At 49.0% G+C, this 17,548-nt stretch overlaps 1 protein-coding gene and 1 non-coding gene across 5 annotated transcripts in view; both read right to left on the bottom strand.

The window, feature by feature from the left end:
• Window positions 1–17,548, bottom strand: part of EYA2 (EYA transcriptional coactivator and phosphatase 2) — a 201,509-nt gene that overhangs the window by 14,097 nt on the left and 169,864 nt on the right. For all 4 annotated transcript variants that reach the window (XM_066236590.1, XM_066236591.1, XM_066236589.1 and 1 more), the window contains one exon: window positions 4,135–4,193. In XM_066236590.1, coding sequence (XP_066092687.1) covers window positions 4,135–4,193 — 59 coding nt within the window. The remainder of the gene's footprint in view (window positions 1–4,134; window positions 4,194–17,548) is intronic.
• Window positions 3,769–3,844, bottom strand: TRNAN-GUU (transfer RNA asparagine (anticodon GUU)). The gene has a single exon. It is a non-coding gene; the product is annotated as a tRNA-Asn (tRNA).

Raw genomic sequence — 17,548 nt, forward strand, 5'->3', positions numbered from 1 at the left:
AGAGACTGGGGGCACACAGTCAGAGCGTCCCATGAAATTAACAACAAAAGCGGCCTCTGGGAACCAGAAAAGCGTCTCGAGCCAGGCCGACAGGACACCGGCCCCGGTGACTTAATTCCAAGGGCCTCCCATCTAGACTCTGGTGTTCCCTCCAGAGCTGAGAGATACCAACTGCCTGGCGGAAGCAGTTCTTTAAATTTTTGCCCATTCATGGCCGAGAATACTCATCTATGCACATAGATGTCTGCATAAACATACACACACCCATTCCCTCACACACACACCTCCACCTGTGTTGTTTTTCACACACCTGTGTGAGTGTGCCCAGAATTGGAGGCAAGAAAGCCGTAAAGTCAGAGAGCAGTAGCCCGAGACGGTGGTGATAGGGACGAGTGTAGTTTCCAATCTCCTCTTTACTGAGTGACTCAAGTTTAGAAAACCTGTGGAGAATACGACCTGACTGTTCTACCTACCTGTCGGCATAAAAACTTTCTTTTTCCCTCGAAAGATATGACACAGACACATTGCTTCTTTGTCCTTCTCAGCTCCCACCTGGGGTGGTGGTGACCAGCGTTCAAGTTAAATAAAATGTACCCAGCTAGTCAAAGGCAGGGGACACCATCTAATCACAGTCATTTATCAAGGACGCACTCTGCGCTGGGCTCTCTTCCAGCACGTGCTTAGCCCGAAGAGGAAAGGATTATATGACTTTATCTCATCACAGGCCCTTGGTTCCAGAATACGCTTTTAAGCACAACGTGGTCCTTCCTCTCTAGTGGAAAGGTTCCCGTCTCGCCAGATACTTTCTTTATTACTATTTTTTCCCATCAACGTGGTTTCCGTTTTCTGTTTAAGTGTTTGTGGGAGAACCGCTCAAGACCACTCAGTGGTTATTCCTGCCCACGCAATGGCCCGAGCAGTGGGGGCCGCAGGCGGGTCCCCAGTGGGGAGCCGTGGCTGTGCACGGAGGGAGCCAGCGCCTGCAGACCAGGCTGCTACCCCAGGTTGAGTAGCAGTAAATTCGGAAGCTGGAGCAGTCCATTCACCCTGAAAGTCCTCCTTGGCCACGGCGCGTGGAGCCGCGTCCTGCTCTTCCTTGTCAGTCTCTTCAGGATCTCTGCAGAGCGGAGGTCAGGCAGGACCTCCCATGGGTGTTCACAGAGTCGGTGCCAGGTGTGCGTGGAACTTCCCGGGCCAGCGCCCACGTCAGGCCCACCATGTGAGCTCCTCCTTGCTGCGTAGGGATGGCAATAATCACATCGCGCAGAGGAGATGTGTCACACGGAGCGAGGGGAGGCAGGTCCTGGGGTCCGGACCTACGGGAAGTCTGGCTCCTGGAAGGCTGTCTGGAGCTGGTTGTGAAGGCTCCAGGAGTGAAGTGGCTGGCAACAGAAGTGGCTCTGGTGGCACTGGTAAACTTGAGCACAACCTGCTGGCCGGTGTTCCTGGAAGCTACGACACTGACCCGGGTTTTCAGTGGCCACCAGGGCACCCACTGCCCAGATGCCATCCTTCTTCCTTTTGTAGATGCACTGCTCTATTTGGGAGTCAAGGTTGGTGCCACCTAAACTGGGTTCCTGCTGCAAGGAATTTGAGGACCTCTTCCTTCATTTGCAGGACATCAAAGGCTCCAGACATGGTGAAAGTTTCCCTTTAAGTTCCGGGGGGAAACCAGAACAATGCTGTGTGGTCCTCTCCGGAAAGTGCAAAAAGACTAGATAATTTACTCTTGAAAAAGAACACTGTGTGGGGAAGGGGGAGGGGGAGGGACACAAAGAAAACTAGATAGAAGGTGACGGAGGACAATCTGACTTTGGGTGATGGGTATGCAACATAATTGAATGACAAGATAACCTGGACATATTTTCTTTGAATATATCTTGATTTATTGATGTCACCCCATTAACATTAATAAAAATTTATTAAAAAAAAAGAAAAAGAACACTGAATTTGGAGGGTACCCTGGGGAGCTGCCTGGATGTTTTGCCAAGAGGTAGAGGGCAGGAAAGGGCATCCGTGAATCCTGCTGCTCCTACTTACCCACTGTGTGAGGTTGGGCAGGTTACCTGATCTCTCTGTGCCTCCCACTCCCCAACTGTAAAATGGGCTGATGATAAAAGCATCTGTCTCTTAGGGTTACTGAGAAGATGCAATGCGTTAACTCATGAAAAAGCGCCTGGAATCCCTAGGGCATGGCTTAAAATAAGGGTGTTAGTAAGGTTGGTTTATATTGTTAACTGAAGAAAAAAAACAACCAAGGAACATTTGATGCTTGGTGCCTAGCACGTACTCAATATTTCTTGAATGAATATGTGGGGAATTTGGTTTCTAGGGAGATAAACACCCTTGGATTGTGGATTCTTTTTTTTTTTTCTTTTTCTGAAGTTGGAAACAGGGAGGCAGTCAGACAGACTCCCGCATGCGCCCGACCAGGATCCACCCAGCATGCCCACCAGGGGCGATGCTCTGCCCATCTGAGGTGTTGCTCTGTCGCAACCAGAGCCACTCTAGCGCCTGAGGCAGAGGCCATGCAGCCATCCTCAGTGCCCGGGCCAACTTTGCTCCAACAGAACCTCGGCTGCAGGAGGGGAAGAGAGAGACAGAGAGGAAGGAGAGGGGAGGGGTGGAGAAGCAGATGGGCACTTCTCCTGTGTGCCCTGGCCGGGAATCGAACCCGGGACTTCTGCACACCAGGCCGACGCTTTACCACTGAGCCAACCTGCCAGGGCCGGATTGTAGATTCTTGAAGTGCGGGACCAAATAGCTGAGCATGGGACAAGGTTCAGAGGAACAGTGCTCTACGTTCCCAACCAGCCAGTGACAGGGGAAGCTTGACAACATGGAACCACGGTTACTCACTGCCTTGAAAGGCAGCGGGGTTCCCAGCGATGACATCATGGAAAGGACACAGTCCACCCTGATCTAGGGTTTATCTACTCCATAAATTACGATGTCTGAGCCGGCACTGGAGCCTCGCTTCTTGCCTGTCCTGGTGGTAAGGGATTTTCTGAATGGCTAATTAAAATGAAATAGCTACCTTCCCACCGCTCACTTCTAATCGTGCTGGGCTTTGAAAAGGACTTGAGGGCTCAGTAACAGAATTTGATTTCTTTGTCTGGAGGAGCTGGAAGACACACCTAGGAAGCAAACACTAAGTGAAGTTGCAACTGGCCCCATAAGCCAAACATTATTTGGTCTAATAGTATATATTTTTGATGGGCCTAGAGGCATTGAATGCGATAATTTTGGATAAGCACAGATTAACTATGGTTAATCTAGGAGTGTTTTTTCCCTAGAAACCAGACAGACATTGAAAAATATTTTTTTGAGTATTAACTGTATTAACTTTTATATTAAAAAAACATATGTATGCTAATGAATGCACTCAAACCTTTGAAGAAATATATACCGAACTCTTAACGGTGGTGATTCTGGGGGGTAGGTCAGGAGTAGTTGACTTTTTAATATTTTTCTGAAGCTGGAAACGGGGAGAGACAGTCAGACAGACTCCCGCATGCGCCCGACCGGGATCCACCTGGCACGCCCACCAGGGGGCGATGCTCTGCCCACCAGGGGGCAATGCTCTGCCCCTCCGGGGCGTCGCTCTGCCACAACCAGAGCCACTCTAGCACCTGGGGCAGAGGCCAAGGAGCCATCCCCAGGGCCCGGGCCATCTTTGCTCCAATGGAGCCTTGGCTGCGGGAGGGGAAGAGAGAGACAGAGAGGAAGGAGGGGGGGGTGGAGAAGCAAATGGGCGCTTCTCCTATGTGCCCTGGCTGGGAATCGAACCCGGGTCCCCCGCACAACAGGCCGACACTCTACCGCTGAGCCAACCGGCCAGGGCTAGTTGACTTTTTTATAATATGCATGTATTACTTTAGTGCGCAGGACTAAAAACCATAGAGAAACAAACATAAGTAGGATCACAGAGAATTTGTGGGAACTCAACCTCAAAGATCTGAGGGGATGTGGAATGCAGCAGGGAGAAACCCAAGGCCCAGTTCTGGCGGGAGGCAGGTTTGTCTTGTCCTGATAATGAGCCCATACCTCCTCTCTGCTTCCTAGCGAAGGACCAGCAGGGTAACCAATCCAAGGGGGCATACTGGCTGGCCCTCCCCACCCACCCATTCCTACCTTAAGTCTTGGCCATTGTCATCAGATGAGACATCGTCAACATGGATCTGGTCACAATCCTATGGAGAATTTGGCAAGAAGAGAGAAAGAGAGAGAACTGTTACTGGTTAGCCTGAGTTGGCTTCATAAATGAGGGGTAGAATGAGCCCTGGCCTGGGGGTCACAGCCCTGAGTTCTAGCCTGCACTTTGTCGCTAAAAGTCAATGACCTTGGGTGAAGTATCATCCCTTTTTTTTAAAATCTTTGGTTTCCTTATAAACAAATGGGTTGGCATGGGTAGGGGTGATTGTATAATTTATCATGCAAACTGAGATAGTTTTGCAAGTACAAGGGGCTGCTATTAATACTACATTGGGTGGACAGGCACACAATGGGACCATGGCTCTCCACTGCCAGGTGCACCAGGACATAGGATGGCAACTTTTGCCTTATTCCAGGTGTTTCCTCTGCCTGGAATGCTCTTCCACCCTCACCTGCGTAGTGAACTTTGTATTCTTCAAGCAGTAGCTTCCCAAGTCCCCCTCTGTGCCCCATGATCTGTGATCATCATTTATTGAGTGCTTATTACATACCAGGCACCATCCCAATGGCTTGCCATTCAGGGGCTCCAATGACATGCTGCTTGCCACCACCCATACTTCTCTCAGTTCCCTTTGGGGAAACACCTTAAGGTGGGTTAGACCACAGGGAGGGGGATGATGAAGGTGGGCACATAAAGCAGGTTCAACCAATCAGAGGGACCCAGCATCTCTCTGGTCAAGGTGATTGCTTTAAAGAGAGCATGTGGTCTAAGCTGGACCAATGGGAACCAACCCTGGGAGACGAGTGAGGATAAGGAGACTGGAGTGATGTGCTTTGGAGATGGAAGAGGCCACAAGCCAAGATATACAAACGAAGGCCAAAGAAGCAAAGAACAGATTTCCCTGCAGAGCCCCCAAAGAAAGTAGCCCCACTGACACCTGCAGCCCAGAGAAACTGATTTTGGACTTCTGCCTCCCAGAACTGTAAGAGAATACATTTGTATTGTTTTAAGCCACTTGGTGTGCGGTAGTGTGGTACAGCAGCCACAAGAAACTGATACCTGACTTTCCACTTTGTGCTGAAGAGGTTGGGTTTCTGTCACTTTGCCACCAGGAGTTAAGAGTGATGCTCTACACCCCACAGCGCGACACGCAACACACACCCGTCCTGTCAACTCCATCTCCATCAGATGGGCTATTTGGATCCGCTGATGTGCCAGCCCGTTAAGAGCTCAGGCTCCGGAATCTGACTGCCCGGGTCTGGATCCTGGGCCCAACCACTTCCCAGCTGGGTGACGTTGGGAAAGCGACGGAACCACCCTGCACCTCAGAGGGCGGGTTGGTGTGTGGGGAGGACAGTGGAACCTGCCCTTCAGATCTGCCATGGGGGAAGGTGAGGCGCTGCATTGAAAGCACCTAGTACATACAGCCTTGCAACACAGCAGCTGCTACATCGATGCGAGTTTTTATTATCGGCAAGAACACCATGGATGCTCAGGGGTGACCCCAGTTGAAAAACTCTTTGGAGAGTGCTGGAAAAAATACTGGGGTGGGGGACGGTGAGTGACCCCTCACTGGCTGACACCTAAACCTTTTCTGCTCATTAGTTCATATTCCCTTTCCTTCTACATACCCAGGATTCCAACCGATGCCTGGTGGTCTTGGGTATAATTTATCCCCCCTCCCCAAAGTAGCTAAACTCTATGGTGTACCTCAAATTAAAAAAAAAAATCTTACAGTCACATTCATATTGTAACAGCCACATTGGTTATCTACAGTTATATTTAAATTAGTTAAAATGAAATAAACTCCAAAATGCAATTCCTTAATCCTATTTCGAGCACTCAGTGGCCACAAGCGGCTAGTGGCCACCGTTCTGGAAGGTGCATGTATTTCTGTCATCACAGAAAATTCCATTGTGGTATCAAGGGATAAAGGAACCAGGGTGACAACTTCTATGCTAGTCGGTTCAGTTAGGGAAGAGCTTGCAAGCTGGCCTGGAGACATAGCTTACTTAGCCACACTGTGCTGAACTTTTCTTTTTTTGTTTGAAACAATACCCAGTGTACAAACCCACGGGGTCTCTCCCTCTCCCTAGATTTTCAGCTACTTTGAGAATTTTCACGCCCTGGCAATGGACAGCTTGCATTCCTATATCCCCACAATCGATTGCCGGGACATCCATTTCCAGTTCCCCAGTGTCTACGGGGGTTTCTTCATCTCACATCACTTGACCCGTGTGGGCATCTGAGTTTGAGACCTCTGATCCAACGCCACCTTCCTGAGATGGAAGGAACTTAGCCACAGCACTCCGACATGTTAATGAAAACTGCATTTAAAAGCCAATGTGGGCCCTGGCCGGTTGGCTCAGTGATAGAGCGTCGGCCTGGTGTGCAGAAGTCCTGGGTTCGATTCCCGGCCAGGGCACACAGAAGGGGCGCCCATCTGCTTATCCACCCCTCCCCCTCTCCTTCCTCTCTGTCTCTCTCTTCCCCTCCCGCAGCCGAGGCTCCATCGGAGCAAAGATGGCCCGGGCGCTGGGGATGGCTCCTTGGCCTCTGCCCCAGGCGCTAGAGTGGCTCTGGTCGCAACAGAGCGACGCCCCAGAGGGGCAGAGCATCGCTTCCTGGTGGGCAGAGCATTGCCCCCTGGTGGGCGTGCCGGGTGGATCCTGGTTGGGCGCATGCGGGAGTCTGTCTGACTGTCTCTCCCCGTTTCCAGCTTCAGGGGAAAAAAAAAAAAAAAGAAAGCCAATGTGGACTTTGCAGACCCAGCACAGAGAAAACGAAATGGATTGCAGATCCCTCCCCAGTCCATTGCTTTACCTTGAAATTGGAAAAATACCTCCCTATGTCCCCCAGTCCTTCACTCAAGCTCAAAAGCTGCTCTGGGAGTCACACAGGCTGGGGCTCCCCTGGGCAGGGCTCCTTGTTCTTTTCCTGATGTCAGGGGAAAGGTATGTGGGAGGCTCTGGTTTTCTCATTTGCAAGAGGATTGTTGGGGGCGCTAAAGTGTGACAACAGTAGCGATCACATTTCGGACTTGGTAAAATACCATGACGCTCAGCGAGACACTACCTCATATTCCGCCAGCTGACCCGGATTGAGTTACCTGCTGAGCCGGCCGTGCGGGGTGGGGGACAGTGCGGAAGACATAAGGACGGTTCTGCGGTCCTGAGGAAGCCGATCCTAAGTCTCTCAATATTGTGGCAATGAGGGCAGGCCTCCAAGACACAGGACACTGGCCCAGGGTGCTAACGGCCTCCCCGAGTCAAAGTGTGATTATCCTGCAGGAGTCGGGGCGGGACTAGCTGGCAGAGACAGAGGAAGGGTTTGCACAGGCTCGACACGGGCCACAGGTGAGATGCACCTCAATCTCGGCCTCAAGGAATTGATACTTTCTGATTCAGAGGGACGCCTCACCAAGGGACTGTCCAAGGATGTCCATCATCCCAGTGAGAAACTGGAAAGCACCTAAAGTTCCCTTGACTGGACCACAGCTAACTGAAATATGGTATATCCATTCAGTGGAATCCCACCAGGCGGTACAGAAGAATATGGTCAGTTTTTATGTTAGCATATGGAATTAATTCCAAGACACCCCACAGTGTGAAAAAAGCAGGCCGGAGACGGTAATGAAGCTACAGAACAGGACCCACCGCAGAGGGTGTTGGAAGGATTCAATAAACCACACAGGCAAAGCACTTTAAATGCCTCTCCCTCAGAAAATGCCACATATACATTTGGCAATGTTATTGCTATTATTATTATTTTGCATTCTATAGGCCTCAACTCTGTGCCTGGGGCAGTCATGGTCAAATTAAGTTGAGTTCACCCTTGAGAGAGGTACATGGAGGGTCACCCTGCAGATGAAGCCATTTAGGAGCAAAGCAGGAAAGTGCATTCCTCAGTGCAAACTCCATGCCCACATCTGGATGCTCTGCATTCATGGACCTCAGGGAACCAGGCAGACAAGGACTGGGGTACAGACCTTCCTGTGCACATGTCCTAGACGGCGCAGTTGTCATTCAAATGCCTCTCCCTGGACCCCAGTCCCAGCCCTGCCATTTTCTAGGTGTATGATCTTGGCTCACTTGCTTATTAATACCTTTGAATCTTCAGTTTTTTTTTTATTTTTTTAAATAAACTCTTAATTTTTAAAATTAAATTTAATGCAGTGACATTGATAAATCAGGGTACACATGTTGAGAGAAAACATCTCCAGATTATTTTGACATTTGATTATGCTGCATACCCCTCCCTCAAAGTCAAATTGTCTTCCATCACCTTCTATCTGGTTTTCTTTGTGCCCCTCCCCTCCCCCGCACCCCCCCCTCTCCTTCCTCGCTCCATCCCCTCCTCTGTTACCATCACATTCTTGTCCATGTCTCTGAGTCTCATTTTTATGTCCCATCATAGTATGTATGGATTCATATAGTTCTTAGTTTTTTCTGATTTTCTTATTTCACTCCGTATAATGTTATCAAGGTCCATCCATGTTATTGTAAATGATCCGATGTCATCATTTTTTATGGCTGAGTAGTATTCCATGGTATATATGTACCATAGCTTTTTAATCCACTCGTCCTCTGACAGACACTTGGGCTGTTCCCAGATCTTCGCTATTGTGAACAATGCTGCCACAAACTCTTAAGTTTAGAATAGTTTTAGATTTACAGAAAAGTTGCAATTATAGAGAGTTCCCATATACCCACGCCTTCCTTGTTAATATCTTATATTCGTATGGTAAATCTGTCGCAACCAATAACTAAATGTCACAGTGTTGTTATTATTAACCAATGTCAGTTCTTTATTTAGGTGTCCTTACTTTTTCCACTAATGTCCTTTTTTCCTATTCTAGGATCCCATCCAGGGCACCCGTTACAATTTTATCATCTTGTCTCTTCCAGTTCTTCTGAGCTGTGTTAGTTTCTCAGACTTTCCTTAGTTGCTGACAATGTAAAGGAGTGCTGGTCAGGCATTTTTGTAGCATGTCTCTCAACTGGGGTTTGTCTGATGTTTTCCTGGTGGTGGGACTGGGATTATGAGCACTGGGGAGGAAGACTGCGGAGGTGAACTGCCCTCCTCCTCACATCACATCCAGGGTCCAAACTACCAACATGACATGGCTGTTGATGTTGCCCTTGACCGCCCAGCTCGCGTAGTGTTCGTCAGGTTTCCCCACGGTGGAGTTACTCTCCCCCACTCTTCCGTATCATACTCTTTGGAAGGAAGTCCCTATGCAAAGCCCACAATAAAGGGTGGAGTATCTAAATAAATTACTTGGGATTTTTCTGTATGGAAGACATGTCTATTCTTCTACACCATGTTGACTGTGCGTCTGCTGTGCCCCAGCCCTAGAATCAGCCCTTTCTTCACAAAGCCCTGGTTCCTTTTACTGGAAAATGGTGTTAGAAACCAAGAGCTGGGCTCTGGGTGTGCTTATTGCTACAGGAGTGTCACAGCCTCTGAGCCCTTTTTGGCCACAGAGCAAGGTCTCCAGTTTTGTTTTGTTTTGTTTTTTTTTTCAATTATGAAACATAGTGAATGATTCCACACTCAGGTGCATTACGAGGCACGAGGCAGGCCTATTAAATGGTACCAGTTACGGTCCAGACCTGTCTCTCACCAGGGGTCTGAAATGGAAGCTCAGCCAGGGCCCAGGTGGAACTCATGTGGAGTCCTGGGCACCCGTGAAGCAGTCTGAGGGCTGGTGGAATGTCCCGCCTTTGTATCAACGATGACAGTGATTTATCTGTGTGCCACGTGCTCAAAGTCCAGATTTGGTTTTGGAGTGACACTGGTCTCATAGGATGTGGGGGCAAATATCCCGTTTTTTTTTCTTTGCTCTGCAGTTCACGCAGGATGAGATTTATCCTTTCCTTCAGTGTTCAGTGGAATTCATGTTTAAAATGAGCTCGACTTGGTGCCTGTTTTGGGGGATGACATCCTTAACTATCATTTTAATTTCTCATAGTCACTGGATTCATTTACTTTTAAATATTCCCTTGGGTTAATTTTGGTAATTTCTATGTTCCTGAAAAGCATCCACTTCATCTATGTGTTCAAATTCATTGGCATAATATTGGACATGATATTCTCATGATGTATAAAAAAGACTCTCCCCTGAAATCTGTAGTAACATCCACCCTCTCATTGTGTATGTTTATCGGCCTCTTCTTTTTCTTCTGCTCTTTTTTTCTTGTTCCTGCTTGCCAAAGGCTGCACGACCTTCACAGTCTTTTTCAATGACCAGTTCTTATTGGTTTCCCTGTTTCTCTAATAAATATAATTCAAGGCTGGACGTGTCCGTCTGGATCACCCTTTAACTTGCATCCCACGGGTTTTGATACTTAGTGTGCTCACTGTTGCTCATTTCTGAACAGTAAGTTCAGTGAACAGTATCCATCAAAACCCTTTACCCTTTCTGACGAAGCTGGTGACAGCCAGGGTTTCCCCAGCCTGCCCTGCTGTGGTCTGATCTCATGACTTTTTGTCCTTGGCTGCTGGGAGACACAATCGCAGAAAGGAAATTGTTGACAAATTGGCGTTAGAAAAATGGCCCTTGTCAGAGCCCCCATGGAATCCCCTGGCCACGCCTTCTCCTTTGAGGCAAGTATATTTTTAAGTGAGATTGCTAAACGCTGCTTCTAGACTAGCCAGAGAGAGAGGCCTGCTCCCTGGGAGGGAAAACCGGGCCATCTTTCTTGTGTTGTCTAAATGTTTAACTTATCTGAAGAGCATTAAAGAGGCTGTGGGCCGCATTGCATTAATGGCTAGTTGGGCAGGACGCCTTGGAGAGAGGCTCAGCGCTGACACGGTGAAATATTACCCTCCCTGATGGTTCCTGCAGAACGGTAAATCAGGCCTGCCCAGATTCCAGCCGCTCTGGAGTCTCTCCAGAAAGATCCTTCCCAAAGCTCTGGCAGCAGGCTGAAAGGCTCCCCCTCCAGCCTAGCCTACCCGCCTGCCTAGCTACTCCTTCCTTGGACCAGAGATACGTTCTGCCGAAAACCTTTAGCTTAATCTTGTTTCTCCTAAAGCACTCTTTTCCTCCACCCTCTCTGAGGACTCTCCTTCTCTGCTCCGCGGTGCATCAGAAAACTCTGTATCCCATGAAGAATAAATGTTGCAGCTTAGAAGTCAGCTTGGCCTGGGACCAAATCTCCATACTAGCTAAGTGACCCTGGGAGAGGAACTTCTTTGGGCCTCAGTTTCCTCATCTGTAAAATAGAGATTAAAAAAAAAAAAAATCTCCCTTGCAGGGTTGTTGTGAGATTTCAGTGAGAAAATGCATGTGTAATGAATGTCTGGCCCGGGGTAGGAGCTCAATACATGTTCGTGCCGGGCAAGTTAACCTCTCAGTGCCTCAGTTTCCCCACATGGGCATACACAACAGATAAGATACCTTCTGTGGCTGCTGTAAAGGTTAAATGAACGGGTGCGGGCAAGCCCTTCTGTGAGCATTCAGCACACGCCGGCGACCGCTGTGATTGTGTTTATCAGTCCTCTCTCCTCAGCTCCAACCACAGTCCACTCCTTCTTTCTAGGAACGCACTCAGATCCACCGTCTACTGCTCTGCTCACCTTCGGGGTGGGCGGCGAGGGTGCTGTTGCGGTTCAGCGTGGCTTTGGCGACTGTTACTTATGTGACGTCTGTTTTGCACACGCGATGCGGAGATGACGTGGTAACTCAGGGAGAGGGTTTTCCTCTTCCCTCTGTCTGTGTTTCCACTGGGGATTTCTCCCCCCTTGGCTGTGCTCCCCCCAGGCTTCCTGGCTACTCCGGTCCTCCCTGCTCTCTCTTTTCCTCTGAATCCACCGTCTGCAGGACTGAGTCTGTATTTCCTGTTGGGAATCTTCTTTCTCAAGCCAGATGGCAATCGTTTTCCCTGGGAGAGGCAGCATAGCAAGTGGGTAGGTGCAAGGACGCAAGGACGGCGGAGCCAGGCTGCCCGCACCTGAATATTGCCACTGCCTGCTGGGTGACAGCTCACTTAACCATTTTTTTTTTTTGTATTTTTCTGAAGCTGGAAACGGGGAGAGACAGTCAGACTCCCGCATGCGCCCGACCGGGATCCACCCGGCACACCCACCAGGGGGCGATGCCCTGCCCCTCCGGGGTGTCGCTCTGCAGTGACCAGAGCCACTCTAGCGCCTGGGGCAGAGGCCAAGGAGCCATCCCGAGCGCCCGGGCCATCTTTGCTCCAATGGAGCCTTGGCTGCGGGAGGGGAAGAGAGAGACAGAGAGGAAGGAGGGGGGAGGTGGAGAAGCAAATGGGCGCTTAACCAGGGCCCACTTAACCTCTTTGAGCCTCAGTTTCCTCACTCGTAAAGTGGCTGCGATGGACTGAATGTTTGTGGTCCCCCTATTCGTATGTTGAAGCTCTAACCCTCACTGTGGCTGTACTTAAAGATGAGGCTTCTAAGGAAGTAATTATGGTTAAATGAGGTCATAAGGGTGGGGCCCTCATCTAACAGGATTAGTGTCCTTATAAGACGTGACACTGGAGCTCTCTCTCTCTCTCTACCTCTCTCTCCACAGGCACCGAGGAAAGGCCATGTGGAGACATAGTGAGAAGGTGACCTTCCACAAGCCAGGAAGAGAGTCCTCACCAGAAACCAAATTGGTGGGCACCTTGACCTGGGACTTTTAGCCTCCAGAACGATAAGAAAATTGATTTCTGTTGTTTATGTTATCTAGTCTATGGTTGTTTTGTTATAATATCCCAAGCAGATTAATACAATGAGGATCATAATAGTGAGGATTAAATAAGTTAATATCTATAAAATGCTCTCAGAACAGCGCCTGACACCTGGTAAGTTCTTAGTAAATGTCAGCTGTGATTTCAGGTATTATTACCATCATAACTGAAAATATGGTCCCTTACAAATGAAAACTCTAGAGTTGCACTATCTGATAGAACTTTCTTCAAGGATGTAAATGTTCTGTTCTGTCCAGTACGCTAGCCACCAGCCACATGTGGCTCTTTACATTAAAATTAATTAAAATTAAATACAATGAAAAATTCAGTGCCTCAGTTGTACTAGTCATAGTTCAAGTGCTCAATAGCCCCATCTGGCTGGTGGTTACCATACTGAACAGTGCAGACTAGAACATTTATATCGTTGTAGAAAACTGTCGGACAGCCCTGCTCTGAAGCATGGCTTTCAAATGGTTCCGACTGTGACCTTCAGTAAGAAGTTTTCTATCACATAGAGATTTACATTACTGAAACATAATTTATGTTATTGAAGTAATTCTTAAAACAGTATTCACCACTACTATTCTGTGGTATACCCTATTATGTTCTATTTTGCCTACTCTTGAATTATTTAAGATATGCTGGTCTTGACCTTGTATGTGGGTCACGGTTTGCTGTACTGCAGTACTGATATTGAATTATTGTAAAATCAGGGGTTGGGCAAGCTAGTTATATTTTTCTAATTCGTTGTAAAATAAATATCTAACAATTTAGTTTTTCCCCTTCTTTTTCAAGTGAGAGGAGGAGAGATAGAGAGACAGATTCCTGCATGTGTCCCAACCAGGATCCACCCAGCAACCCCTGTCTGGGGCTGATGCTGTGCCCATCTGGGGCCATGTTCGCAACTGAGCTATTTTTAGTGCCTGAGGCTGAGGCTACACAAAACTATCCTCAGTGCGCAGGGCCGATATGCTTGAACCAATCGAGCCATGGCTGCAGGAGGGGAAGAGAGAGAGAGAGAGAAAGAGAGAGAGAGAGAGAGGCTCTGGGCTGACTGCCTTCATCCATCCCCCGTCATCATCACAACTCTGGAAGGTTGGGGTTTTTCTTCTAACCATTTAACAGATGAGGAAACCGAGGCACATAGAGAGGGAGTGATTTGCTCAGGTCACATAGTCTGGAGATGGTGAAGCCAGCATTCAAAGGTAGATGAACTTATTAGAAGGTGCTTGCCTTTAAACTCAGAACATACACCCTAAAGGGCTGAGATACAGCTGAATGTGGCACCTACCTCGTCTTTGATCAGTCCCTATGCCTCACAGACTCTTCTCCTGAGTGCTTCTGGGAGTCTGAGAACTACTGGTCTAAACTGCTTCCACCCAGACCTCCTTCAGTCTGTTCTCCACCCAGCAGACAGAGGGAGCCTCTAAGCCATAAATCAGATCACATCGCTGCCTTGCTCAAAACCCTCCAGTGGCTTCCTGTCACCCTTAGAATATCATCCAAAGCCTAATGGTGCACAAAGTCCCCACAGAACCTTCCCTCTAACCCCACTGTCCACCACAATCCTTCCTGCTCCTTCCCCTCCAGCTGCCATGGTTGTATAACCTACCTCAGGGCCTTTGCACTGCTGTTCTCTCTGCCTGACACACTCTTCACCCAGATTTCTCATCTCCTTCACACCTCTGCTCAAATGTCAAAAAAGTCTTACCTCGTTAAGTAAAATAACAGTCCCTATAACTATCTCCTGTCTGACTCTGCTGGTCTCTCTCGGGAGCACTTTATCTGACATTATATTATATATATTCAGTCGTTTAGATTTGCTTCCCCAACTGGAAGGTCAATGCCTTGAGGGTGGGGATCTTGCTGTGTTTTGTTTGCCACTGAATCCACAGCACTTAGAGACTAGTTCCTGGCAGAGAGTGAGTTCTCCATACATGGCTACTGCATTCAGGAGCTGACCTCCTATTTACAGATGGATGACAGGCTCGGAGCAGAAAGGGTCTGACTTTGTCCCCTAAGCCCAACCATCCTGCAGGAGCGGGCCACCGCTGGGCTCCTGCAGGCCTTGGGCTTCTCCTCAATCCCAATGGCCTCCCTGGGAGCCACGGGAGGCTACCTTTAGATTTCAACAGGGGCTCCCTCACCAGCAAGCAATATGTTTTCACTTGTGTGAGTCTTAACTTCTCCATTGCGTAACCTGGTTTCAATCTTGCCAAGGTGCCCTGGGGGCTTCTGGCACTGGGGACATCTTTGAAAAATTTAGAGAATAAAAACAAACTGGCTTCCCTGAATAGCTCCAGCTGGTAATTAAGATTGTTCTCCAGAAGGTGCAACTTTGACTTCAGGGCCAGCGAGGAACAGCAGAGGGGGCAAGACTCTGGAAATGTCCCTTGAAACATATACACCAATCCCACAACATGCATGGCTCTGCACCTCGGGTTCAACCGGGATTGACAAAGCGCCTACTATGTGTCTGGCGTCTTTACTGCAGATGAGCTTCAGACTCGTCTACCTGCTTGTCAATCTGGTATCTCCACCAGGGTGTCCCAGATATCTCAAACCCCATGTGCCCTCGACAGAGGGATGAATCCCCCCACTGCATCCCACGTTTTGCCCATCTCAGAGAATGGCACCCTTGCCCTGGTTGGCCCGAGCCCCGGAACCCCCTTGATTCCTTTCTCCCCTCCTCGTCACATCCTGCCCATCAGCAGATCCCCTGGGCCTTCCCTCCATCCCAGAGCCCACAGCTTTTTCCCACTTCAATTCAACCATCCTTCTTTCGCTTGGACCACAGTTACCTCCCCCAGTTCTCTCTGCCTCCACCTTTCCCTCCTATTGCTCATTTGCTGTAGCAGCCAGAATGGTCTTTTAAAAACCTAAACCAGGTGGTGTGTGCCCCCTGGCCCTGCGGCTGTCCACAGTACTTACAAATAAACTCCGATGTCTGTGATCAGGCCAGGCCCATGCCTCCCTCTCCAGGCTCATTGATCCCAGCTGACCCCGAGCTCCCTCCTTCACTACTGTCATGTGGCCTTCTCTCTGCTCCTACATTACTTCACACATGTTCTCACCTCAGGGCCTTTGCACTTACTGATCCCACCTCCCTCCATCTCCACCTGGCTGGCTCCTGTCATCACTCAGGCTTTGGCTCAAGTGTCACCTCCTTGAGAGGCATTCCTTAACCACTTGAGAATGTTGACCTCCCCATCCCACCCCCTCTCACCCATCCATTACCATCAAACATCATTATTTTATTTTTTTCACATCCTTTTCATCGTCACAAACTTTCCTGTTTATGAGTTTGTTTGGTTGTTTACTGCCTGGGCCTGGGGAATTTAGGGTGACTCAGACAGACTTGGTCCCTGCTTTCATGCACCTAACATTCAAAGGAGACGACAGGGAAAGGCTAAACCTACCCTGGACTTTTCCCCTATAGGGCCAATAACTTCCATTTTTTTGGGGGGGGGAGTTGCTATTGCAGTCAGTTGAGTCTTTACTTTGTTAGGCTCCATAAATACTTGCTGAATTCAACTGCCATGTTTATTTTGTTTGGCTTTGTTTTTACTCTTAATTTCTCTCCCTTCCTCTCTCTCTCTCTCCTTCTCTTCCTTCCTCCCCTTTCCTTTTTTCTGCCAAGACATGAGAGGTCATTGTAAAAGAAGCCCGCACACTGCCTTTGGCCAAAGAGACGGTCCTGGGCCTCCACGCTACTGGTATTCCCTTTCTTCATTAACGAGTTTCTACCTCGAGCCTCTCCTTGAAACGGATGTTGGGAGAACAATTCTTTTCTATCGACAGGAGGACCGTGGCCCACGGGGCTCGCCTAGACTGAACAGAACACAAGACTGATGCTTTCGGCAGGACTTGCCCCTCTGCAAGTCTCGGGCCGCAGGCTGGAAAGGAAGCCCCATATCCATCCTCTCCCGATGATCAACATCAGACACGCTCTGTGCTAGTCGGGACGAATGGAACTCGTAGCCTTCATATTTCTACTGCACGGTTTCATCCTCCGGGACTTCCTAGATTCTGGGGGGAAAATTCCTACTAGGAGAAGTAGAATTGTTCTTTCACAAACAGTTTTATTGTAGGTTGCCTTTATTTTTTAATTTGGCAAACCGATATTGAGAATATAATTTAGGCCCTGGCTGGTTGGCTCAGCGGTAGAGCATCGGCCTGGCATGCGGGGGACCCGGGTTCGATTCCCGGCCAGGGCACATAGGAGAAGCACCCATTTGCTTCTCTACCCCCCCCTCCTTCCTCTCTGTCTCTCTCTTCCCCTCCTGCAGCCAAGGCTCCATTGGAGCAAAGATGGCCCAGGCGCTGGGGATGGCTCCTTGGCCTCTGCCCCAGGCGCTAAAGTGGCTCTGGTCGCGGCAGAGCGACGCCCCGGAGGGGCAGAGCATCGCCCCCTGGTGGGCAGAGCGTCGCCCCTGGTGGGTGTGCCGGGTGGATCCCGGTCGGGCGCATGCGGGAGTCTATCTGACTGTCTCTCCCTGTTTCCAGCTTCAGAAAAATACAAAAGAAAAAGAAAAAGAAAATAAAGTAAAAAAAAAAAGAGAGAATATAATTTATAGAGTGAGCCAGGAGATGCCCACATTACTCCTCTTATCAGCCATAAAAAGCCATTTTCACCTTGGAGAAAACTGCTTGCTCTTTCGTTAGAGGGAAGCAATGCACTATATTTCCC

Source organism: Saccopteryx bilineata, chromosome 6, assembly GCF_036850765.1.
Source record: "Saccopteryx bilineata isolate mSacBil1 chromosome 6, mSacBil1_pri_phased_curated, whole genome shotgun sequence".
Taxonomy (NCBI): domain Eukaryota; kingdom Metazoa; phylum Chordata; class Mammalia; order Chiroptera; family Emballonuridae; genus Saccopteryx; species Saccopteryx bilineata.